The sequence below is a fragment of the Ornithorhynchus anatinus genome, chromosome 12 (genome assembly GCF_004115215.2).
Source record: "Ornithorhynchus anatinus isolate Pmale09 chromosome 12, mOrnAna1.pri.v4, whole genome shotgun sequence".
NCBI classification, from domain to species: Eukaryota; Metazoa; Chordata; class Mammalia; order Monotremata; family Ornithorhynchidae; genus Ornithorhynchus; species Ornithorhynchus anatinus.
In genome coordinates, this window is record NC_041739.1 from 10,108,886 (window position 1) to 10,135,803 (window position 26,918).

The following is a 26,918-nucleotide window of genomic DNA, read 5'->3' on the forward strand; positions in this document are numbered from 1 at the left end:
GGGTAGATACAAGTTAATCAGATTGGAGGCAGTCCATGTCTCACATGGGGCTCACAGTCTTAATACAAATAATCAGGTTAGGGAAACAGTGTGGCTTAATGGATCACCCAATTAGACTGTAAACCCGTCAGTGGGCAGGGATTGTCTCTATCTGTTGCCGAATTGTCCATTCCAAGCGCTTAGTACAGTGCTCTGCACATAGTAAGCGCTCAATAAATACTACTGAATGAATGAATGATCCAACATGCACCTGAGCGTCAGAAGGACTCCCTTGTCACTTGTCTGCTGGGTCACCTTGAGTAAGTCTCACCTTGAGCAAGTCCCTTCACTAGGCCTCAGTTCCCTCATCTGGAGAATGAGGATTAAGACCGTGAGCCCTTTGTGGAACAGGGACTGTCCCCTGCCCAATTACTTTGTATCCACCCCAATGCTTAGTACAATGCCTGGCACATCATAAGCACTTGGCAAATACCACAATTATTATTATGCTTAATAAATACCATAAAAGACCCAGCAGTTTCACCTTTATTTTTTTCCTCGTGCAAATGCCCCTGCTTTCTACCTTCTCCACCTACAAATGTGAGTGGAGATGGGAGGCTCGTTATGGGGAAGGGGATGTGTGTCTGTAGTCTCTACTTCGCTCCGCTGCCTGGATTATCTTTCTACAGAAACGTCTGGGTATGTCACCCGCTCCTCAAAAATCTCCAGTGGTTGTCTGTCCACCTCTGTATCACAAAACCTTCATAACAAACAAAAACTCCTCACCATTGGCTTTAGTGCACTCCATCACCTTGTCCCCTCCTACCTCACCTCCTTTTTCTCCTTCTATAATCCAGCCTGCACACTCTGCTCCTTTGGTGCTAACCTTCTCGCTGTGCCTCCATCTCCCCTGTCTCACTGCTGATCCCTGGCCCACGTCCCGCCTCTGGCCTGGAACGCCCTCCCTCCTCACATCCACCAGACAATTACTCTCCTCCCACTTCAAAGTCTTACTGAAGGCACACCTCCTCCAAGAAGGCTTCCAAGCCTAAACTCAGCTTTTCCTCAGCTCCCACTCCTTCCTGAGTCACCCTGACTTGCTCCTTTTGCTCTTCCCCCTTCTCCCCACCCCACAACACTTGTATACATATCTGCAATTTTATTTATTTATATTGATGTCTGTTTACTTGTATTGATGTCTGTCTCCCCTCTTCTAGACTGTGAGCTCTGTTGTGGGCAGGGATTGTCTTGGAAAGCATTTGGGAAAGTACAATTCAGCAAAAGGGAGAGACAGTCTCTTTTATTGCTGTATTACACTTTCCCAAGCGCTTAGTGCAGTGGTCTGCACATACTAAATGCTCAATAAATACAATTGGATGAAAGAATGCTAATTCTGTGGTGTCCTGAGACCATTTAGTACAGGGTTCTACACATGGTAAGCATTCAATAAATACCACTGATTAACTGACTGCTTAGAAATGTAAACTGATCTACTAGCTATGGATTAAAAAAACCCTTGTGATCCAGTCCCTATTCAATCAATGGTATTTATCAATTGCTTACTATGTCTAGAGCACTGTACTGAGTGGACTGCTGCAAACACTAAATTCTGCATTGTGTTTAAATATGTATTTTTTAATTAAAGCTAAAAGGCCTACTACACTAAAGAAATAATTTCTCAAGAAAGCTTTACCATAACCTCAGACTATATGCAATAAACCAGAGGATTCTGGCACAAATCAATATCCCTGCTATGAGATGATCGAGTCACTTTGCCTTTGAGTACATTGATCCAACTTCAAAATCATCCTGCCATTAATCTATGCCAAAGAATGTCAATCTGAATAGAGTAACAGCTAATCAGACTCTCTAGCCAGGAAAACTTCTTAGAAAGAGAAATTAAAAATTAAAAAGAGAGAAGACATAAAATGTGAATGTAGCCACTGGGGAGCTCTTAAGGGTTTTATAGTCCCGAGCTTGAAAAAATGTTTTAAGCCATTTACTCTAACTCCCCTTTCAGTAAATTGAATATCCAAGTGAAACATTGCAATTTTCCTAGATATTTGTGCAGCCTTTTTTTCATTCAAAACAGGGTTGATTTATGGTATTCAGCATCTTCTGCATTAAATATTATGCTAAGAACAGGGAAAAATGCAAATAAAATAGCATCCTGTGGATGGATCCTCAAAGATTAATTGGTGAGATTTAGAGTCAGAAACTAACAATAAAAAAATCACAGCTTCCTCAAACTTTTTGGGGTACTTTTCCTCTCCCCCCCACAACCCCGAGGATTGCTTCCATGCAAGGTTTTGTTAAAGTATGAAGAATGTGATAGTGAATTTTGCTTCATGTGACATTTACAGACACAGTGAGGCTAGGGAGAAGTTTCTCATGTAAATACAATGGTTAGCAACACCAAGGCCCAAGGATTGTGTCTCCCCCATGGCACCATATCAGCACCCCACAAGGGGTTATGAACTCAATCCTGGAGCTAGAAAAGTATCTCTAGCCTTTCATTGCCCTTAGTTTCCACATGAGGTTCACAAAAGGCTAAAAAGGACCATCAAAAAGGAAAGGACCATCAAAAAGGAAATTGCTAATAAATCCATGTTAGTGAGAGGCAGCATGGCCAATAGGTAGAACATGGGCCCGGGAGTCCAAAGGACCTGGGCTCTGATCCCGACTCTGTCACTTCTCTACTGTGTGACCTTGAGCAAGTCACTTCACTTCTCCGTGCCTCAGTTACCTCATCTCTACAATGGGGTTTAAGACGTGGGACACGGACTATGTCCAAACTTGATTAGCTTGTATAATAACTGTGGTATTTGTTAAACGTTTACCACTTGCCAGGCACCGTACTAAGCACTGGAGTGGATACAAGCAAATCGGGTTGGACACAGTCCTTGTTCCACGTAAGGCTCACAGTTTGAATCTCCATTTTACAGAGGAGGTCACTGAAGCACAGAAAAGTGAAGTGACTTGCCCAAGGTCACACAACTTGTATCTACAGTGCCTGGCACTTAGTAAGCACTTAACAAAGACCATAAAAATGAAAAAAAAAATCAGGTTCCAAGAAAGTGGTGAGCAGCAATTCATTCATTCATTCATTCATTCATTCAATCGTATTTATTGAGCGCTTACTATGTGCAGAGCACCGTACTAAGTGCTTGGAAAGTACAATTCAGCAACAAATGGAGACAATCCCTGCCCACAAAGGGCTCACAGTGTAGAAGGGGTGAGACAGACATCAAAACAAGTAAACACGCATCAATAGCATTAATATAAATAAGTAGGATTAGAGATGTATATACCCATCATTAATAAAATAAGTAATATTATAAATATGTACACATATACACACAAGTGCTGTGGGGTGGGGAGGGGGTAGAGCAGAGGCAGCGAGTCAGGGCGATGGGGAGAGGAGGGGGAGCAGAGGAAAATGGGGGCTTAGTCCAGAAAGGCCTCCTGGAGGAGGTGAGCTTTCAGTAGGTCTCTGAAGGGGGGAAGTGTGCTAGTTTGGCAGATGTGAGGAGGGAGGGCATTTCAGACCAGAGGTAGGATGTGGGCCAGAGGTGGACAACGGGACAGGCGAGAACGAGGCACAGCGAGAAAGTTAACGGCAGAGAAGCAGTGTGTGCGCGCTGGGATGTAGAAGGAGAGAAGGGAGATGAGATAGGAGGGCACAAGGTGATGGAGAGCTTTGACACCAATAGTGAGGAGTTTTTGCTTGATACAAAGGTTGATAGGCAACCAATGGAGATTTTTGAGGAGTGGGGTGACATACCCAGAGCATTTGTATAGAAAGATAATCCAAGCAGTGGAGTGAAGTACGGACTGAAGTCGGGAGAGGCAGAAGGTTGGGAGATCAGAAAGGAGGCTGATGCAGGAATCCAGGTGGGATATAATGAGTGACTGTAAAAAATAAATGGTGGTATTTGCTAAGCGCATACTATGTGCAAAGCACTGTTCTAAGCGCTGGCGGATACAAGGTGAACAGGTTGTTCCACGAGGGGCTCACAGTTTTAATCCCCATTTTACAGATGAGGTAACTGAGGCGCCGAGAAGTTAAGTGATTTGCCCACAGCCACACAGCTGACAAGTGGCAGACTGTACTAACGTAGCAGCGGTTTGGATGGAGAGGAAAGGGCGGATCTTGGCGATGTTGTTAAGGTGAGAGCGGCAGGTTCTGGTGACTGATTGGACGTGTGGGGTGAATGAGAGAGAGGAGTCAAGGATGACACCGAGGTTGCGGGCTTGTGAGACAGGAAGGATGATACTGCCGTCCACCGTGATGGGAAAGTGAGGGAGAAGACAGGCCAATCCCAATGGAGACCGCTTCCAACCCAGACTTCCACCTCCCATTCCCCAAGTTCTGCTGCATTTAGCAGGGGCCAAAGGCATTATCTTCTTTCCTCACACTCACTCTCACCTTTACTTTCTGCTTCCTTCTCCTGCTCATTCTTTCCCCTTTACTGCCACTCCAACGCTTTAACTAATAAACCCTAAGCCCTTTTTGGCACCCTTCCAACAAACACTGTTGACTCCAGTTCTGCTGGTTGAATTGCAGCTTCGCAACATCAGTGTAGCAGCAATTTCCTTATTGCTGATTCTTTTCAACATCTTCAGGCCAATTTCTTTTCCTTTGTATTAAAGTAAAAATATATCTCCCTTAAATAGGCTTGCCTCTTGCCACATTCAGTATCTCACAGGTTGTCACTAAACCTCAGATCAGTGCTCTTTGACAATAACCCAATTAATGAATTCTCAATTATCTGAGGCTCCTCGAAAGGCATCGTGTTGAGTTGATTAATAAAAAGAAACTAATATTAAAAACATTATGATTTTAATCCCAAATTTCAACCATTTGTGTATTTTGTGCCCTTTTCTAGTCCCATCTATTCTGATTACTTGGCATTCATACAGCAATTTAAAAGTTTCAGAGATTATCTGTAATTACGATTTTAACATGTTATCTCTGCAAAAAATCAAATTCAATGATTTGAATATAGGTTGCCTGGTTGCCCAAGTATTACAGTCTACCACTGTAATACTTAGGCAAAACCTATATTCAAATCACAGTCCCTCATGAATTGAAAAAAAGCATCCATCACCATAATTACCCACATGAGAGCAGCTGTGGCTGAAGAGACCGGTTTTGAGGTTTCTAGGCTGTTCGCCTATGTAATCTATTTTCTTATTGGGGTCCCAAGAGGCTTTGAACAAAGCACTGGGTCTGCAATTTTGGCTCACTTAAACAAGAGTTTTTGTTCAAACTGATAAAGTCTTAGGTCTTCGAATGTGAACATATGCAGCTCTACCTCCAGTGCCGAAGCAGCTTGAGAGACAACTTGGTTAAAACATCCTGATTCAGACTCAAAACAATTAACACCAACTTAATTTCATCTTTACTGTGGCCGGTAGCAGTTTTTACAACTAGTTTTTCTTGATCTGCCATTCAGGCATGAAGGAAGGAGGAAAACCACTGAAACTAAGTATTGGCTACGGAAGTTTACTTGATCAAATTACGATAATTTCTTCTCTATAAAAGGGTACTAACCTCAGAAAAAAGCTGTAGGTCTGGTCTAGTCAAGACACGAAAGGGGAAGGAACCGGAGAAACCTCCACCACTCAGGCTGGATCCCTATTAAAGATGGTCAGTGTTTGTGAACTAGTCTCATGGCTTTTGGGAAACGGAAGCGGGTGAGAAGCAGTGTGGTCGAATGGATAGAGCGTGGGCCTGGGAGTCAGAAGGATCTGGGTTCTAATCCCCAATTCAGCCACTTGTCTGCTGGGTGACCTTGGGCAAGTTGCTTCACTTCTCTGTGCCTCAGTTACCTCGTCTATTAAATGGGGATAAAAAGGGGCCAGGGAGGACTGACTTGCACAGGGAAGGGATGTGTAGGGCTACTAAATTAATACTTGTAGGGATATGAGTTAGAGGAATCCTCTTGGGAGGGACTGTCTCTATCTGTTGCCGACTTGTTCATTCCAAGCGCTTAGTACAGTGCTCTGCACATAGTAAGCGCTCAATAAATACTATTGAATGAAAGAAGGGTGGAGAGGGCTCTACTTAGGTTCAACATTGCCCTCCTTGCCCCACAGCACTTATGTACATATCTGCAATTTATTTATTTTAATGTCTCTCTCCTCTCTAGACTGTAAGCTTGTTGTGGGAAGGGATAGTGTCTATTTATGGTTATACTATACTCTCCCAAGCACTCAACACAGTGATCTGTACACACTCAAGTAAAGTGCACTCAATAAATTCAGTAAGCACGCAATAAATTCATTCAATCGTACTTATTGAGTGCTTACCATGTGCAAAGCATTGTACTAAGCGCTTAAATACAATAAATATGATTTCAATACAAGAAATACCATTGAATTGAATAAAAAGGTGAAAGAAGGGATGGAACTAGAAGGATCAGGAAAGAAACATTAAAATTGGCTGCCCAACTCAATCACAATCAATAATAACAATACTCAAAAGAACCGTGGTTTAGGATTTTCACTTTCAAAACTCACCTGTGAAACTAATACTTGGATCTTTAACCTCTGGGCTTTTGGAATTTGCCCCACCCTAAACCCAAAGCACCCATATACACATCTATAAATGATACATTATAAAATGATTGATTTATATTAATGTCTGTGGTCACTCTCCCCACCCCAGACTGTAGGCTCATTTTGGGCATGGAACTTGTTTACAAACTCTGTTGCACTGTACTCTCCCACACGCTTAGTACAGTGCTCTGCACATAGTAAGTGCTCAATAAATACGATTGATTGAATGAATGAATGCTCTGCATAGAGGAAGCACTCAATAAATGCCACTGACTGAATAAGCATTTTTAAATAAGGGCTGTTTTAATTGCTAAGGTCATTCAATGAAATTGACCATGGAAATGCAAAAATGCCCACCTCCTTTCTCAAGCTCTACTAGGAGTGGTTGACCAACTTGTTTACAAACCACAAACAAGTTTATCTTAACTAAAATATTTGCTTTACAGTTGCAATAGGATTCACATGAGTGTTCTGGGCTGTCTGACTGCAGGCTTGAGCTGCTTAAAACAGGAAAAAAATGCAAAATCTTTTTAGAGTGGGAAACCAGATTCAAGTCAGCTGAGCCAATACATTTCACATTTCCAGAAGAGGGACCTGTAAATTCTCAGAATTAGCTACTTCTGGAAGGTGAATACCAACCAGAGTTGCCATGCAATATTTACAGTCCTTCACACAGCATTTAGGGTGAGGCACGATTCTCTTGCTAAAACTCAGTATTTTTTCCTAATTTCAAAATAGGAAAAGGGCCTGCATTCATACAGGTATAACCAAAAAAAACCCTCATAACTTCATTATTTAAAACTCAAAATAATGATGATTTCTACTATAAATGTGTTAAATTTACCCCAGTGATAAAGAGGTGGAGAGTAAAGTAGAAAAGATTAGGATATCAAAGTTGAGAGGACAGGAGGTGGGGGGACTGTTTTTCTTATGACCTTTAAGGGTCAGAGGGGGGAAGAGCCCAGAGGAATAATAATAATAATAATTATGGTATTTGTTAAGGGCTATGTGCAGAGCACTGTTCTAAGTGCTGCGGTAGATACAAGGTAATCAGATTGTCCCACATGGGGCTCAGATTTTTAAATCCCCATTTTTACAGATGAGGTAACTAAGGCACAGAGAAGTTAAGTGACTTGCTCAAGGTCACACAGCAGACAAGTGGCGGAGTCAGGATTAGAACCCATGACCTCTGACTCCCAAGCCCGTGTCCTTTCCACTAAGCCACGCTGCTTCAGAAAGTGCTACCACCAAAGAATAAAATATAGAGCCTGAGGTGCAGTGGAAATGAGCTCAGAAATCAATCACTGGAATTTATTGTGTGCTGTGTACAGACCACTGTAGTAAGTACTCAGGAGAGTACAATACAACAAAGTTGGTAGACACATTTCCTACCCACAATGTGCTTAGAGTCTAGCTGGGGAGACAGGCATTAAAATGAATTACAGATTAGGGAAATTGAAAATGCAATTAAGCAAAATAAAGCAAAATGATAACCAAACTGTTCCATCTTGTACCAACTCATTCAAATTTATTTACCTCCACCCTTCCTGTTTCTGTTTGTTTATGGTTTATGAGGGTTGGTACTGGCCACCAATTCATTTCACAAAGTGAAATAGTCACAATGACGAACTTTAATTTGCCGACTAAAAACCCACAATTTGAAAAAAAAAACACCTAAGGTTTCTTTTTTGTAAATTTTAAGACTGCACAATGAAATGACCTGCTTCCTTAAAATCTGTGTGTTTACTGACAGAAATTATACTTGAATCAATAGTAAAACAACTCAGAATCTGCAGACTCACCTTATAATAATAATGATGAGGGTGGTATTTATTAAACGTTTATTCTGTGCTAAACTCTGGAGGAAATACAAGATAATCAGATTAAAATTTCTGTCCCACCAGGAGGGAGAACAGGTTTTGAATCTCTCTTTCATAGATGACGAACAGGTAGAGGGAAGTTAAGTGACTTGCCTAAGATCACACAGCAGGCACGTGACAGAGTCAGAATTACATAACCATGCTCTTTCTACTAGGCCACTCTGCTTCCTGGCCTAGTTGAGAGAAATGCCACACACAAACAATTACTAATAATGATAATAAAAATGATAATGGTACTTGTTAGGCACTTATTTGTTACTTGTTAAACCAAGCACTTTTCTAAGCGCTGGGGTAAGTACAGGTTAATCAGGTTGGACATAGTCTCTGTCCACTGTATATATTTTTATATATTTTCATTACCCTATTTATTTTGTTAATGAAATGTACATCGCCTTAATTCTATATATTTGCTATTTTTTAATGAGATGTTCCTCCCCTAGATTCTATTTATTGCTATTGTTCATGTCAGTCCGTCTCCCCCGATTAGACTATAAGCCCGTCAAAGGGCAGGGACTGTCTCTATCTGTTACCGATTTGTACATTCCAAGCGCTTAGTACAGTGCTTTGCACATAGTAAGCGCTCAATAAATACTACTGAATGAATAAATGAATAAGTTTTGCTCTGACGTCTATCTACCCCGATTAATAATAATAATAATAATGTTGGTATTTGTTAAGCGCTTACTATGTGCCGAGAACTGTTCTAAGCGCTGGGGTAGACATAGGGGAATCAGGTTGTCCCACGTGGGGCTCACAGTCTTAATCCCCATTTTACAGATGAGGGAACTGAGGCACGGAGAAGTTAAGTGACTTGCCCACAGTCACACAGCCGACAAGTGGCAGAGCTGGGATTCGAACTCATGAGCCCTGACTCCAAAGCCCGTGCTCTTTCCACTGAGCCACGCTGCTTCTCCAGACTTCTCCAGTCACAGATTAGACTGTGAGCCCGTCATTGGGCAGGGATTGTCTCTATCTGTTGCCGAACTGTCGATTCCAAGCGCTTGGTACAGTGCTCTGCCCATAGTAAGCACTCAATAAATGCTACTGAATGAAGTAGGAGTAGGATTTAATCCCCATTTTACAGATGGGGTAACCTAGGCACAAAACTTGTGATCTGCCCAAGGCCACATAGCAGACAGGCAGAGCTGGGATTAGAACCCAGGACCTCTGACTCCAAGGACCACACTCTTTTCACTAGGCCACGCTGCTTCCAGATAATAGTATAGTGAAGTGAAGTGGCCACACAAAAGCAAGATGGGAGAAATAAGGGGACACCAAACCACAGTCTTAAGAGATGTGGCAGAGACGTGAACCAGAGAAAAACAACAGTGGCAGAGACTGACCCAGTGTACTGACTGACATGTTATCCCCAGTGCCTAACACAAAGTAGGTGCTCAATACATACTGTTTGAGGAGAAGCAGGCAATGAGGCAACACCACAGAGTCGTTTGCCTATAAACAGCAGCTGCCGCTACAATTTAAAGAACAGTCTACAAGGGTGTGTTGCCCAAGAAATACTACTGGTATTGTTCTTCTAACCCAAACCAGCCCATGTTTTCTTTTTTATGGTATTTGCTAAACACTTATGTGCCAGGAACTGTTCTAAGCACTGGGGTAGATACGAGGTAATCGGGTTGGACACAGTCCATATTCTACATGAGGCTCACAGTCTTAATCCCCATTTTACAGAGGAGGTAACTTTAGCACAGAGAAGTTAAATGACTTGCCCAAGGTCACATGGCAGACAAATGGCACAGCTGGGACTAGAACCAATTTATAGAAGGAGTATCACCAATAAACATACAGGAAATCAGAAGGAGAAGGCAGACAGAAGGACAGTGTAGATCTCAAATTAGTCCATTCTTACAAGTACATCACCCTAGAATTGTTTAAAATATAAACTCCTTCTGTTCTTCCACAAACTAGAATATAAACTCCTTGATAGAGGGGTTTATGTCTACTAGAAGCAGCAAGGCTTAGTGGAAAGAGCGTGGGCTTGGGAGTCAGAATGTGGGTTCTAACCCTGGTTCTGCCACTTGTCTGTTGTTTGACCTTTGACAAGCCACTTCACTTCTCTGTGCCTCAGTTCCCTCATCTGTAAAATGGGGATTAAGACTGTGAGCCCCATGTGGGACAACCTGATCACGTTGTATCTACCTAGTGCTTAGAACAGCGCTTGGCACAGAGTAAGCACTTAACAAATACCATAATTATTATTATAGCTATTACCAAATGCACACAGTAAGTGTTCAATTAATTAGGGATTTGTTAAGTGCTTACTCTGTGTCAAGCAATGTTCTAAGCACTGGGGAAGATACAAGTTAATCAGGTCAGAGAACCTATGTCGGAGGAAGAATGGGTTTTAAATCCCCATTTTACAGTCAAAAAAACTGAGGCACAGAGAAGTGAAGTGACTTGCCCAAGGTCACCCAGCAGGCAACTGGCAGAGTCAGGATCAGAAAACAAGATCCTCTCACTCCCAGGCCCGTGCTCTTTCCACTAAGCTTTGCTGCTTCCCTAATAAATTTCCAGTAAATACCACTGATTGATTGAATGACGTATTTCAATGCAGGTTTTGGCTAAAACAATGGGGAATGTTCTTGTGTCAGTAAGAAGAGTGGAAAGAACACAGGCATGGGGGTCAGTGGACCTAGGTTCTAATCCCAGCTCCGCCACTTGTCTACTCTGTGACCTTTGGAAAATTACTTTAACTTCTTTGTGCCCAAGTTACTTCATCTATAAAATAATAATAATGAGAACGATGGTATTTGTTAAGCGTTTACTATGTGCCAAGCATTGTTTTATGTGCTAGAGTAGATACAAGGTATTCAGGTTATCCCACGTGGTGCTCACAGTCTTCATCTCCATTTTACAGATGAGGTAACTGAGGCACAGAGTTAAGTGTCTTGCCCAAAGTCACACAGCTGACCAATTGTGGAGCTGGGATTAGAACCCACGACCTCTGACTCCCAAGCCTGTGTTCTTTCCACTAAGCCACGCTGCTTCTAAAATGGGGATTAAGACTGTGAGCCCCTTGGGCAATGGATGACCTCCAACCTGTAAGCGCTTAACAAATGCCATTAAAAAAAAAGTGGGTCAGTTCAGACTCTGCCAATCCCATTTCCAGATGAAACTGCTCATGCTCAGGTGTCCTGCATCAGAATGGGTGAGCACTACAGCACGAGTGCTCTTAAAACCGCAACCCTTGTGATAGAGGAGAACTTGCTATTTCTGAAAAGAAATGTGATTTCATGAAAGTCGGAGACTACATAAATGCACTCATTTCTATATCAGATTAAGATTTTCAACTCTTCATTTTACTAAAAGTCCAAACCTTGAGCTTTCAGTTTTCCCAGGTATTAGTCCATCACTGAAGAGTGAATACTGACTTTCGTTTGTAGATTCACCACCAAATCTGATCTCCAAGGCCAATTCTGTCAATCAGCGATATTTATCTTACTCTGTGCAGAGCACTGTTCTACACACTTGGAAGAGTACAGTACAATGGAGTTGGTCGACTTGATCCCTGCCCTCAAGGAGCTTACTATATCACCCACTAGAACAATATTATTAATGTTAACTCTCCAAATCATTCTGATATAGGTAAACGCCAACTAAAACAGCGAAAAAACAGTTCACCTGTTTTCTACAAAAACTTCTATATGTGAGTAATTGTTGAAACTCTGCAGCAAAAAAGAACTTATTCAACCCCCAAATACTTCACTTAAATTTGAAACTGTACAGAGGGACTGCCCTCAAAACATACCTTTTTTCCCTCTGACAGAAGGCTGTGGAAGACCTACATTTTAGTTTAGAAGGTCCTGACTTGCAGAAGGCGTGCTATATGCAGTCAAAACAGAATCCATTCTAAAAACAGCAGGCTTAAAGCTCCAACTGGCTGGGGCTTCCTGTCTAAAGAGGAAGTGATTCCAAATTCTATGCCACCCTGCACAAAATGTGTTGGGCATTCCCTCAACCTACTTTCCATCTGCACTATTCTCAAGATGTCCTATTTGTTGGAAAAAATATAAAACTATAGAATGAACTAAATTAACTACAGACTGCTTTATGGGCCAGATTAATCTTGATATTAAAAGTAATTAAGACAACTGGTGGATTGGCCTTATAAAATGAAAATGCAAAGCCTAAAAAGCAGCTTTTAAGTTAATGTCTGCTTTCCATTATTATTCAATGCCTGATGTTAAAAATGTACTCATCTCTCCCAATCAATAATATCATTTTCTTCATGACATTGAGCATCCCAGTGGATGGAACTATAATTCATTCAGTCAGTCAATCAATAGTATTCATTGAGCGCTTACTGTGTGCAGAACACTGTAACAAACAACTTGGGAGAGTACAATATAACAATAAAGGGGCATGTTGCCTGCCCACAGTGAGCTTACAGTCTAGAGGGGGAGACAGACATGAATAAAGGAGGAGAGGATGGCAAAGTCTTATTTCTGAACAGTTTCAAGTGGATGGAGTCCAGGCTTAGGAGCCAGAGGATCTGGGTTCTAATCCTGGCTCCGCCACGCACCTGCTGCAATACCTTGGGAGAGCCTCTTAAAACGTCTCTGTGCCTCAGTTGCTACATCTATATAATGGGGATTCAATATCTGTTCTCCTTCCAACTTTCATCTTAATCCCTGTGTAGGACAGGGACTGTGACTGATCTGATTATCCTCTATCCTCCCCAGCACTTAGAACAGTGCTTGACACAAATTAAGTGCCTAACAAATACAACCCTCATTATTATTACTCCCTTTATTCTATCCTGTATCAGCCTAAGCTAACGGAAGAACATCCTGAAGAGGAAAAGGGAGAAAAATGAAAGTATCTTTGCCTTTATGACCAGCAGAATACACAGAAGGGATGCTGCTGTAATTTAACTGAGACTTCAGCTTTGTCCACGGACAAACAGAAAAGCGCTTTTTCCACAAAATACACTGCCAACAGGTCAGAGGCTTGGAATGCATTTTACCAGGTTAGGCTGTGAGCCCACTGTTGGGTAGGGAATGTCTCTATTTGTTGCCTAATTGTACTTTCCAAGCGCTTAATACAGTGCTCTGCACACAGTAAGCGCTCAATAAACATGACTGAATGAATGACTTCATCCAGGGTCTGTACAACAAAGATGCGGTGAAGTGTGCCACTGACTTGCCGAATCTCAAAGCTTCCAACTAGCCAATGCCAATAATCACAACGTTTATAATCCATGTGTAAATATACATTTATTCTGCAGTATTAAAATGCTTCCAAAAAGACAGAGAGAAATGAAATGCTGGGAGTGAGCAGGGGGAGTGAAGGGGTAGATATGAAAACCCATCAACAACCCAGCACGTTCTGTCTGCAGAGTCAATTCTTTCTTATTCTCAGCCCTCGTGGAAAGCTCATCCGTTGGGTGAATGACTTTAGTTCCGCTTACTGCCCCTGAGTAGAGTTGTTGGAAACCAGGGCATCGGTCCATCTGACTGAATTACTCCTTCCAGAACGGCAAAGAAAATCTGTACAGGAGAGAAGCAAAGTGTTTACAACCTTAAAGGTCAGCTCTGAGTTAAACATTAGCCTTTCCTAAAGATATGAGAATGGAAATCGGGCCACTTACAATGTTTCTGTTCTTGAATAAAGGTGACATCTAGGGCACCTATTTGATAAACACCCTGAAGAAATCAGAGAGAAAGGAGTCTTGAGACAGGGTAAGCAACAAAAGGCGTTTATACCCAAAGAAGTGATAAGAAATATTTCCATCATACCTTATTTGCTACTGAATCCAGGTCTTCTGCGTTCCGATGAGATGAAGCCTAGCGATTTCCTCTCCTTCATGTTTGCTTTAACAATATATAAGTTTCCTCATTTTTGGTCCTCCAAAGAATAACGTGTAAACAAAAGAATCCTTAAGTCATTTCTTCATACACCTTGCCTCTCAAGATCACCCATACATTCCCAGTGACTGAGATGCATTCATCTACACACAAGATCAGGGACAAAGGTTAAATGGAGCGAAGATCAGTCAAATCCTTTATTGAGTAAAGGGGAGATAAAGGAGCAGCACTGCTACAGAGAATCAGCCTTCTCTTACTGAAAAAAAACAAAAAAAAAAATCCAAAATAAAATAAAAATAAAAATCAAGTGGCAAATAACAGAAAGTCAACTCCTTGAGAAGGACTTTGTCATCTCTTCAGTGCTTCGCACAATGTTCTGCACGCAGCTAATTACCAGCCTCACCCTGCTATTGACCCTCTAAAGAATAAGCTCATTGTGGGCCTGAACGTGTATTCTAACTCTGTTGTATTGTACTCCCCCAATGAATTAGTACAGTGCTCTGCTCACGATAAGTGCCCAATAAATACGATTGATGATGATGACGGTCCACTGAAAAGAGCACTGCCCTGGGAATCAGAAAATCTGAGTTCTAGTCCAGTCTCTGGCCAGGGTTTAATCTAGAAAGGATTTAAATGCGGGCACATGAACCTTAAAATCTACTGACAATTAGGAGGAAAGGCAAATTTTTTTTTTTATGATTACAAATCGGGAATTCATACAAAGTATTTCTCAGAACTTCAAAAATTCTCTACCAAGTCAAAGCTACTTTATGAAAGAGGAACTGATAAAAGCAGAACAAATCAAGCCAATGAAATATATACCCCAAGTCTCTCAAGGGATGTGTTCTTGCAAAGGTCTGTGGCATTCACCCATTCCATTATCATGTGTATAAGCTGTTCTCCGATTACATGGCACACCAAAGCCAACTAGGCTCGCACTGTCAGATATATGTTCCCTCACACTCTTACCGCCCTTTTGTTAAAATGCAGAGTGAACGCATGTACTATAGCAGAACTGAGTGTCGCTCAAATCAAACTCTTTGGTAGAAGAAAGAGTTAACAGGCCTGTTGGCAGTCCATGAGTCAATCAAAGGAGACTGGAGAATTCAGGGCAAGTGAACAGCTGCTCAAATGATTCTTTGCTGCCTGCTCAAATTATTCATCTTTGTCTACCACCCCACAAGATTTTAAGCCACTGAAGGCCTAAGTTCCTACTGTACCCTTGTGAATTTGTCAAATACCATGCGTCAATCAATGATTTTTAACGCTGTACTAAGCGCTTGGGAGAATACATTAGAGTTGGACTCTATTCTTAGGAATTAGCACTGTATTAAATGCTAGTTAAGAATACACACACATAAGAATTAGATACAGTCCACTCTCCCAAGGGCTCACTACCTTGCTTCCTACTCAATCAATCATCATCGCCAGTGCTCTTTATTGAGTCGCTACTGAGTAGGAAGCAAGGTCAATCAATTAATCATATTTATTCAGTGCTTACTATGAGCACTGTACTAAGCGTTTGGGAGAGTTCAATGCAACAGAACTAGCAGAAACATTCTCTGCCCATAACGAGCTTACAGTCTAGAGGGGGAGGCAGATAGTGATATGAAGAAAATGATGAGGATACTATTGAGCCAACAGAAGCTCCCTCAGCACAGGGGGTGCCCAAAACCCTAAGTCTGTCATTCAGAGGAGCCCCAGGAATTTTATGTTTTAATGGCATTTCTTAAGTGCTTGCTATGAGTCAAACCTGTTCTAAGCTCTGGGGTAGGTACAAGGTAATTACGGTGGAAACACTCCTTGTTGCTCAAGGGACTCACATTCTAAGTAGGAGATTTAATCTCCGTTTTGCAGATGAGGTAACTGAGGCATAGAGAAGTTAAGTGACTTGCCCACGGTCACCCAGCAAGCAAGCGGCAGAGCCGCGATTAAGATCCCAGGCCCTCTGACTCCCAGGCCCATCTTTCCACTAGGCCACGCTGCTTCTCTGTAGAATTTAGTCCAGACCTAGATTGGGACTGCCCAAGGCAGGCCAGAGGCATGTCAGGGACTTAGCCCTAATGATAATTTCTCATCCTCTCTGGAGGAGACTTGATTTGCTCCGGGGTATCTTCTGAATGGGGATGAGCTGAGGTTAAACTCCTTTTTACCCTCAGTTTACCCTGTGGGCTCTCAAAGGCCTAGTCTGCTCAAGCCCCTCTACCTAGAGCAGGTACTGTGTCGAATGGGGAAAAGAAGGAAAAAGGGAGGAAGCGAAAAAAGGCCTGGTTTGAGCCATCAATTGGCTAATCCAATACAGAATAATCAAAAGTCTAGAGCATTTCACTAGGCTCTTTTCTCTTTAAAGAACACTGGATCTGTGTCCAGATGATGTTAAAAAAAACCACCCTATTCTGAATCTAGAATAAAGCAGGGGTTTTTTTCCTGTCCCAGTGACATTTTGTACAAATATGGTAGCTACCCAGCTATGATGGGCAGACCTGTCCTCACTGGTTAGATACCCTGGATTTAATTTTCTCTTTTAAAAAGTGAGAATTAAAAGGTATTTGAGCAACAGAACCAATGAAACAGCAAAAATCTACAAGGTGATCAAATTCCATAAGGCACAATGTCCACTTGATCTTTGTCTCATTTTGATCGGTTCTGAAAACTGAATTTACAAACTGGCACATGGAAATAAAACTGAATGTAGTTTGGTAAAATAGCAAAGTTGGGAAATATTAAACTTGGAAAACATATCTGGTATTACCTGATGGTTAACAGCCTCTTAGGGATATGTTAAAAACCTTACACTTAAAATTTATTTTCTCATATTCGCTGACAAAAAAGTTGGTTTCAAATTTTTTTAATTCAAAATTTATAAACTTTCTTCAATTACGTCTATCCTTCAAATGCTAATTCTGATACCTACCCTGGTGTAATGTAATAGCAGAGTCCATTTTATTGCTTTATTACTTTTATATTAGAATTTTTATGCCTACAGGTCCAAAATTTATCAGCAAGGTTAATTTTGAGTTGACTGAGATAAGCCTACTCCTCCCTGAGGATATGTGAAAAATATGATCAAGTTACAGAGTGATCAGCACTTTACATAAATCAATGTGCATTTTAAGGGCCTGCTGTTCATAAGAGGAGGATTAACTCTTCCTTGACATCAGCTCTACGTGCTTCCATTTAGAACCCACACGAGACAATTTATTCAATGACATCCTCTCCTGACAAAGAAGCTCATGGGGTGTTTCCCAGTCACCTTTTCCAATGGCCACTAAAACAAAAAAAGTGAGGAAGCAATATCAGCAATTTTTAGGAGATTCTCTCCACCACTGATTTAAGTCCATACTATCTTGAGAAAAGTGAATTCTCTTCACAGGCAATCTCTTCACCTAAAGAAGTTTATACACTAGATCACTACATTAAGGCCACTTTTATAAATAACAATACCTAGGAATATGGAAAAGTTTCCTTCTTTCTAAGCCATGTGACCAAAAATACATACGGTATACACCTCAATGAGCCCCTTGCAATCTGAGTAGAGAAGAGAGGCAATTTGAACCACCTGCATGGAAATTCAAAAACCCTACAGGCTGTCAGTGGCAACTAGAAAATGATTGTAAAAAATGCACCAAGATTCTAACACAGCATTTTGCACGTGGTAGGCATCCAATAAATACTAAGGATGATAACGAATGGAATCTCAAATGAAGTCCCTTTAAATGATAACAGAGAAAGGGCCAAAAATGAAACTCAGCGGGAAAGGGGAAAGGCCATCTAACAAAGAATGCACCATTCCTTGGTATCACTTTGTACATCACAAAAAAATATAGTATGGCTCTGTAAATACTTATGAAAACAACAAAAACAAACAGTGCAAACACTCTACAAAGGGCATTTTTAGCATTTGCCATTCAGGAGACTCTTTTCTATTTAGCCAGTAAGTAACCTCTCAAATGTAAGCTCCTTGTGGGTAGGGTAGGTGTCTGTTACATTGTACTCTCCCAAGCACTTAGTACTCTGCACACAGTAAGAGCTCAATAAATACAACTGACTGAGTCACCTACTCCTGGCTTTGCAAACTACACACTAACCATGGCAATACTGCAAAGTGTCTATCTAAACTGACAGGCAAAGTGTCCTGTCAGCCCCTTGGTGGGAAGAATGATTGACTTCAGTTGCTAGGAGAGTGACAAGCTTCAGCGCCCAGGATGTATTGTTTGCAAACTAGGAGCTCCCTTTTGGCAATTCACAAAAGGTTTTATAAGACTGGCTCAAGTGACTACCTTTGCAACCTATTCTTGAGACTAATATTTAGCTCAATATTCAAGCCAGGTGAAGTTTTTTGGGGTTTTTTTTGCTGTTTTTTAAGCTGGAGCTCTCCAATTTGGCTGCATACACTTTGAAAATGAGCCTGGATTCTTTAACAGTCTGCCTTTTGAATCAGAAAATAACATCCTGCCAAATTCCCTTTTCACGTATTTCGGTAGCAAAAATGATTACTGGTAAAAACTGCACATTTCTATATATCTGAATTAAATTTCCTGCATTTATACAATCAGGGAGACAGGAGTTTGACAGAAGGTGTCAGGTGAATTGGCCCGTAGTCAGAAGCCGACATGGGCTCTGGGAATCAGACCCCCTTGTATCATGTCCTTTTCTTGGTGCTCACCAAAGAAGCATGGGAATAGCTCCAGAAACAAATCTAGGAGCAATCAAAGTATCAGCAGTAGAGAATACAAATCTTGGGCATAGCAACAATATTTTACATTTCTAACCAAAGCAGTAAAGACCCCAAGACGCACAAAGGAAAACCAAAAATTAAAAGGAAAAAAGGGGAAAAAAATCCCTAATGAGTTAAAAGGAAGATTTGACCATCAGCAGAGGATTTTTAGATCATTCACTCATTCAATCGTATTGAGTGCTTACTGTGTGCAGAGCACTGTACTAAGCCCCTGAGAGAGTACAATAGAACAGAGTTAGTAGACACGTTCCCTGCCCACAGCGTTACAAATGTGGTGCACAAGGAATGCTGCTATGACCATAACACTACTTTTAGTCTCTTCAAATTGCTTTGAGAACTCAATGCGCCAGATACTGACCCTGGCTGTGAGAAAGAAAATTACATTACTCGATTTCAAGAAGTGCTATAACTCCTTAAGTTCTTCATTTTCTCTAGAAAAAGTACACTGGAGTAGATTTGCCTTAATGCATCTTTAAAAGTGAGCCACTTACTCCCTTCTAATGGGATACTCTAAACCCAATCCCTGGTAGTTTCACAGCGCTGTTAATGAATGCAGAGCGAGGAGACACTTAGTTCTTCCCATAATGTGGATTTTCAGAGAGAAAGCGCAAGGCCTAGTGGAAAGAACACGGGCCTGGAAGACAGAGGACCTTGGTCCTAATACCAACTCTGCTACTTGCCTGCTGGGTGACCTTGCGCACGTCACTTAACTTCTCTATGCCTCAGTTTCCTCATCTGAAAAATAGGGATTCAATACTGTTCTCCCACCTACTTAAACTCTGAGCCCCACGTGGGACAAGGAATGTGTCCAACCTGATTATCATGTACCTACCCCCAGGGCTTAGCACAGTGCTTGACACATAGAAGGCACTTAAAAAAGACCACAATAATAATAGCATTATCCATGTTGGATAGCTCCCTAATGAAAAACTAGGCATCAGTCTTCCCTCCTCATACGTCTGGATTTAGCACAATGTGGGGCCAGAATAAATGGTTTTGAGCACGTGTGCGGCATTAGTCAAAGTGTGGGATCTACAACATGAGTTTTCTGTAATGTAAAGTTTTTCAGGTACAAAACCCTTGCATTCTAGAAGAACTTACAGAATTTACTTTAGCAGCATAGCATTCAAGTGATAATTTCTAAACGTAAGTGATGATGACATAAGGGTCACAGCTCATTTTCATTTGACAGAACTGCGATTCCGGTAATAAGAAGTTGGGCTAAAGGTCATAGGACTGGTCTGGAAAGAAACTGAAACTAGAATCCTAGGGCTATCATTCTGGGGTCCATTCTTTTTCACTACTTCACTCCACAGATTCATGAGTTTTCCTTTCCTTAAATTCTAAAGTAAAATAAATACCACCCAAATAATTGCCCAATTTTGAGTCTCGCTTTCAGAAAATAAAGGGGAGATTAAAATGTTTCAGAGGAGGCTGGCAAGGTAATCGTTTTCATGAACTATCCTCCCCTCTTGCAAATGTTCGCCAAAGGTACATCAAGTCTCAGTTCAGTCTTTTTAGTCATCGGTAAATAAACAGCCTGCGTGGAAAAGCAAATCACATTCATTCAGGAAAGACTGTTGCTGCTGTGGGCTCTATAATTATATAATATGACGAGGGGGCTTATTTGATCCATGTCATTGGTGAGGGCAGAGTCACAGGTGAGGATTTTGTAAATCCAAAAGACTGAGGACACCATAGTGGTAATCAAAAGGAACAGTTCTGCTTTTATTGATTTATAAAATATATCTGAAACAAAGACGCTGGCTAATCGACCCCTTAGGTTCTTATGTAAAGGAATGCTTTATCCTCAAACTACAAAGTCCAGTGCCCTCGTTAATTCATATTTCCCCTCGAGATACATACATATAAAAAATGCATTTATTTGAAAACATACTTCCATCAGTAATCTGCTCCTGAACTCACCCTTAAAAATCACTAATCTGATTGCAACCCCCACTCATTTTTCTCTCGTTCTCTTTCCCCCTCCCCTCACCACCAAATTTTCAGTCAAGACCTCTCTTGATCCCAGACAACAAGCAGTTCAAAATTTCTTACTTCTGGGGGATGACACTCAGTTCTCCTGCAAAAAACCTCACTTAGAAAAAACTCATGCTGTAGAACACCCAGTGTCTGATGCTGCACACTCTCAAAGGCTGCTTCTTTTGACCCCTCGGCATTCTATAACCAAACAGGCTCATCCTCTCAAAAAAAAAAAATGCCCCCCAATTTTCTGTTACTATTCTAACAAATTCATAAAAATGCATTTGAAAACATATTTCCATCAGTAACCTGCTTCTGAACTCATCCTTAAAAATCACTAATCTGACTGTAACCCCCACTCATCTCTCTCTCATTCTCTTTCTCCCTCCCATCACCGCTGAATTTTCAGTCAAGACCTCTCTTGATCCCAGACAACAAGCAAGGATTGACCCCTCATCCCTCACCATTCTATAACCAAGCAGGCTCATGCTCTTCCCCCCGCCAAAAAATGCCCCCCAATTTCCTGATACTATTCTAACCAAATTAATTGTGAAACTGGGCAAACCTGCCTGACATAAACACTGTCTCTTGTGTTACAGACATGATAACAACAGCAACAGTAATAACAATACTTGTCCAGCACTTACTATGCACCAAGAACTCAGATTGAAGACAGTCCCTGTCCCATATGGGGTTCACAGTCTAAAACAGTGGGAGTAGGATTTAATCTCCATTTTGCAGATGAGGAAACTGAAGCACATAAAAGTGAAGCGCCTTGCTCAAGGTCACACAGCAGATAAGTGGTAGAGCCGGGACTGTAACCCGGTCCTCTGCGTCCCAGGCTCTTTCCACTAGACTACACTGCTTCCTTCATCCCATCCCTCAGTCTGGCAGGACTGGCACCCCAAACCTTCTTTAATGTATCTCTGAAATTTAAGGCTGACCCCTCAAACAGGATTTCAAACCCTCAGACGGACACCTTCCAGGGCCTCATCTGGCACATCCTGCTGCCCCGTTGGTCTTAGCAGAGCAAACCCTCAGCAACCCCCGACGCTTTTATCCTCTACCTCTAATGTTGGCTTCTTGAGAGCCTCCGAAGGATCTAAGAACTTGCATATGCTTAGGAAAAAAGGGAACAATAAAAGACATCTGATTGAGCTACTTAAAATGTGGAGTGAAGAAAGCAGGCCTTCGTATTTCAGCCCTACTCAACTGTAGGGGAAAGAAGGGTGTCAGACCCATCTTGGGATCGTCTCTTCTGAAGGGAGCGTCAACTCAGCTCTGGGAAACTGCATGGGATCAACAGCGCTGTAAATACATTCAAGCCACCACTCTCCAACTGGCTAGCCTCTACACTATAAGCTCACTATGGGCAGAAAACGTTATCTACTAACTCTCTGATAACGTACTCTCCCAAGCATTTAGTCCAGTGCCCTATAAATACCACTGATTGATTGATAGCCTGCTTACTCTCATGCTGAGAAGCCGCATGGCATAGTGGATAGAGAATGGGCCCGGGAGTCAGAAGGTTACGGGTACCAATCCCGGTTCTGCCAGTTGTCTGCTGTGAGACAACTGAGACCTTCACTATGCCTCAGTTACCTCATCCGTAAAATGGGGGTGGAGACTGTGAGTCCCATGCGGGACAGGGACTGTGTCCAACCTGATTTGCTGGTATCCACCCCAGCGCTCAGTGTCGGTGCCTAGCACACAGTAAGCACTTAAATACCATAATTATTTTAATTATTATTCCTACATCAGATGACTGACTGATCCTTGGTGCTGGCCTGCAGTGACACCTCCTGGAGAAAAAACCTTAAACCAAACTGCCTCCAGGAGAAACACACCCAGCTTTCCACACCAGTATTTCCCTCACTTGCTGCAATCGGTGGTTTTTCCTGTGTGCAGCTCTTATTCAGTCGTGCGTATTTTTCGAGCGCTTACTGTGTGCAGAGCACTGTATTAAGTGCGTGGGAGAAGACAACAGAACAATAAACAGCCACATCTTCTGCCCACAAGGAGGAGGGGAAGGGAAGGGAGGGGAGAGATCAAGGGAAGAAAGAGGATGAGAGGGGAGGGAGTAGAGTGACCTGCCTGGTTCCTGTCTACTGCCTGTGACCTACAGGATGGCAAAGAGTCCAAGCACTGGATTAAGCATTCGGGTGAGTACACTACAACAAACCTGTAAGACACATTCCCTGCCTCCAAGGAACTTACCGTCTAGAGGGGGAGACAGACATTAAAAATAAAATAATTATGGATAATTACATACCTAAGTGTGGTGGGGTTGAGAGTGGAGTGAATATCATGTAATTAACAGTTACAGATCCAGGTACATTCATTCAATCATTCAATTGTATTTATTAAGTGCTTACTGTGTGCAGAGCACTGTACCAAGCGCTTCGGAAAGTTCAATAAAAGAGTGACAATCCCTGCCCACAATGAGTTCATAGTCTAGAGGAGGGAGACTGACATCAATACAAGTAAATAAAAGTAGAGATATATACATAAATGCTACGGGACTGGGTGGCGGTGGGGGGAGAGCAAAGGGAGTGAGTCAGGACGATGCGGAAGGGAGTGGGAGCTAAGGAAAATTGGAGCTTAGTTTGGGAAGGCCTCTTGGAGGAGATGTGCCTTCAGTAAGGCTTTGAAGTGGGGGAGAGTAACTGGCTGGTGGATTGGAGAAGGGAGGGAGTTCCAGGCCAAGGGTCTGTGGCGAGACAGGCGAGATTGAGGCACAGTGAGAAGGTTAGCACCAGAGGAGTGAAATATGCGGGCTGGGTTGTAGAAGGAGAGAAGCGAGGTGAGGTAGGCAACCCAGAGGAGAGGATAGGTAGGGGAAATGAGGGGTTAGTCGGAGAAGGCCCCTTAGAGGAAATTTTAGGAAAATTTTGAAGGTGGGAGGAGTGATGGCCTGTCAGATATGAAAGGGGAGGGAATTCCAGGCCAGAGGGAGGATGTGGGCAAGGGGTTGGTAGCGAGATAGATGAACAGACAAATAATGCAAGAAGCAGCAAAGCACAGCTGATGAGCGTGGGCCTGGCGGTGAGGTCATGGGTTCTAATCCCGGCTCTGCCATTTGTCTGCTTTGGGACCTTGGATGAGTCACTTCACTTCTCTGAGCCTCAGTTACCTCATCTGCAAAATGGGGATTGAGACTGGGAGCCCCACATAGGGCAGGGACTGTGTCCAACCCAATTTGCTTGTATCTACCCCAGTGCTTAGTACAGTGTCTGGCACATAGTAAGCACTTAAGTACCATAATATTTATTATCAGTGTGGTAGCAATATGGGTGGAGAGGAAAAGATGGATTTTAGAAACACTGTGAAGATAGAACCGACAGGATTTGATGAGATCTGCTGTGTGACACAATGAGTCAAGGATCATGTCACGGTTATGGATTTGAGAGGCAGGGAGGATGGTGGTATTGTACACAGAGATCGGAAAGTCAGGGGAAGGACAGGATTTAGGTGGAAAGATGAGGAGTCCTGTTATGGACATATTAGTCTGAGGTGTCAGAGGGACACCCAAGTAGATGTATCCTAAAGGCAGGAGGAAATGTGACACTGCAGAGAAGGAGAGAGGTCAGGGCTTGAGGGAGAGGTAGATTTGGGAATCATCCGCCTAGAAATTGTAGTTGAAGTCACAGGAGCAAAGTTCTCCAAGGCAGTGGGTGTAGATGGAGATGAGGCAACACGAGACAGGCCACTGAAATACTTTCTGTTCATGACAAAAAGGCTTTTAAATGCACATTTTGCCCTTTTTCCCTTTACTGGGCAGCACACAGGCGAAGGTATTCCTGATCCCTAGCCCACGTCCTCACACTGTCCTGGAATGCCCTCCCTCCTCACCTCCACCAAACTCTCTTCCCCTCTTCAAAGCCCTACTGAGAGCTCACCTCCTCCAAGAGGCCTTCCCAGATTAAGCTTCCCCTTTTCCCGTTGTTCCCTCTCTGCTCCCCCTTCACCTGCCCTCAGATAAGCCCTCTTTCCCCCCTTTCCATCTGCTCCTCCCCCTCTCCCTTCACCTCCCCTCAGCACTGTGCTCATTTGTATATATTTTTAGTACCCTATTTATTTTGTTAATGAGGTGTACATCCCCTTGCTTCTATTTATTGCTATTAAATTGTCTTGTTTTTGTCCTTCTGTCTACCCCGATTAGACTGTAAGCCCATCAATGGGCAGGGATTGTCTCTATCTGTTGCCGAATTGTACATTCCAAGCGCTTAGTACAGTGCTCTGCACATGGTAAGCGCTCAATAAATACTATTGAATGAATGAATGAAGATTAGGGGGGAGCAGAAGCTGAGAAGGAGAGCTACTCCTGACCCCGACTCTGGGAGGGGTCAGACCATCACTCAGGCTCATCAAGATAAAGCACTCCTTGCTGAGAGGGCTCCATGGTTTGCCTATTTCTCACCATCACCTCTCTCCACCCTTTCCTCAGAATCCTTTCCATCACAATTTTACTGAATTATTTTCAGTTCATTACCTTTTCCTGGCTGTAAATAACTGTCGATATGGCCTCTGATGCTTGATAAACTTAACACAATGGAGGATCCAGGATAAAAGAAATGCCAAATAACCCAACTTAATTCCATTTTTGGGGGGCCAAGATACCAAGAGAAAGTTATCTTTCACCACACCATTGCATTTTCTGAGCACTGTGACAACATGCAGGCATAGAACGTTTTACCTGAAACTACTTGTAATTCAACACCTGATAGGTCTCTGAACCATTCATCCACCCGGAGGATTTATGGATGTGCTCCAGCCACAAACCCCTCCCATCCCATGATGCTAAGGCGTCCCTTTCCTCCACCGACTGCCATTTTGGGTAGCCGGCCTAACTCCCCTCTTGGATTTCTATTTAAAGTCGATACTGCTCCACAACCAGGACTTAGACCCAAAAGTTCCTTCCACTCAAGGCCAAATTAAAGTCATTTATATAGCTTTTTTGTGTGGTATATACGTGGGGGGAAGTGGTTCTGAAGATCTACAAATCTATCAATCATATCGATTGAGTGCTTACTGTGCACAGAGCACTATACTAAGCACTCGGGGACGTACAATATAGCAGACACATTACCTGTCCAAGACGAAATCTGGGAATAAAAATAAAATGTTGAAAATTCAACCTAAGAGAGTGAAACATCTGATCTGTTCAAGGACATCAATAATCAACAGCATTGTCAGCAACTGTCAGACAATAGATGAGGCAGACAGACAGCATTCAGAAAACATGTAACTTACCAACCGATGCATCACCGTCTAACAGATTGTCATCTTCAGAGGTCTGGAAGTCCATAATGACACCTGCTCCATCTAAAAGCTCCTCATCACTACTGGCACTAGTAATACTGTTATAACTGTTTCGATAGTAGCCTCTGTGGAACAACTGCTCAGACTCCATTTAGCTGCTTGAAAACCTAAGAAAAATACAACCATGCTTTGAGATGACATTTTCTCAGGGTAATTCATGATTCAGCCACTCCCTTCCCTCTAAAAGAGCACATAAGAATAAGTTTGGATTACTGGAGATTTCAAAAAAAGGGAAGTCCCTACCAGCAATATGGCAATAGGCTAACTTTCTTTTATTTATATCCATTTCTGTAATATATAAATGAGATTTCTGGACATATTTCCAATCAGGAAAGAGCCTAATCACCCTTTCACTGATCTTCTCACCCCTGGAAAGCCTGAGACCTAACCCTTCTCTCAAATAAGTATAATTCAGCAACAGAGACAATCCCTGCCCAAGCTGGGCTTACAGTCTAGAAGGGGGGAGATGGACATCAAAACAAGTAAACAGTCAATCTCCCCACCTTCAAAGCTCTCCTAAAAATCACATCTCTAAGAGACCTTCCCTGTGTAAACCTTAATCTCCCCTACTCCTTCTCCCTTCTGTCACCTCTTCGCTTGGATCTGTACCCTTGAAGTGCTTGACTG

The 26,918-nt window shown here is 42.3% G+C and overlaps 1 protein-coding gene across 2 annotated transcripts in view; it reads right to left on the minus strand.

Moving 5' to 3' along the window:
- Positions 1-26,918, minus strand: part of CLCN3 (chloride voltage-gated channel 3) — an 89,683-nt gene that overhangs the window by 57,264 nt on the left and 5,501 nt on the right. For both annotated transcript variants that reach the window (XM_007673030.2, XM_029076508.1), the window contains exon 3: positions 26,223-26,398. In XM_007673030.2, the coding sequence (XP_007671220.1) occupies positions 26,223-26,382 (160 nt within the window). In that variant the 5' untranslated portion in view covers positions 26,383-26,398. The remainder of the gene's footprint in view (positions 1-26,222; positions 26,399-26,918) is intronic.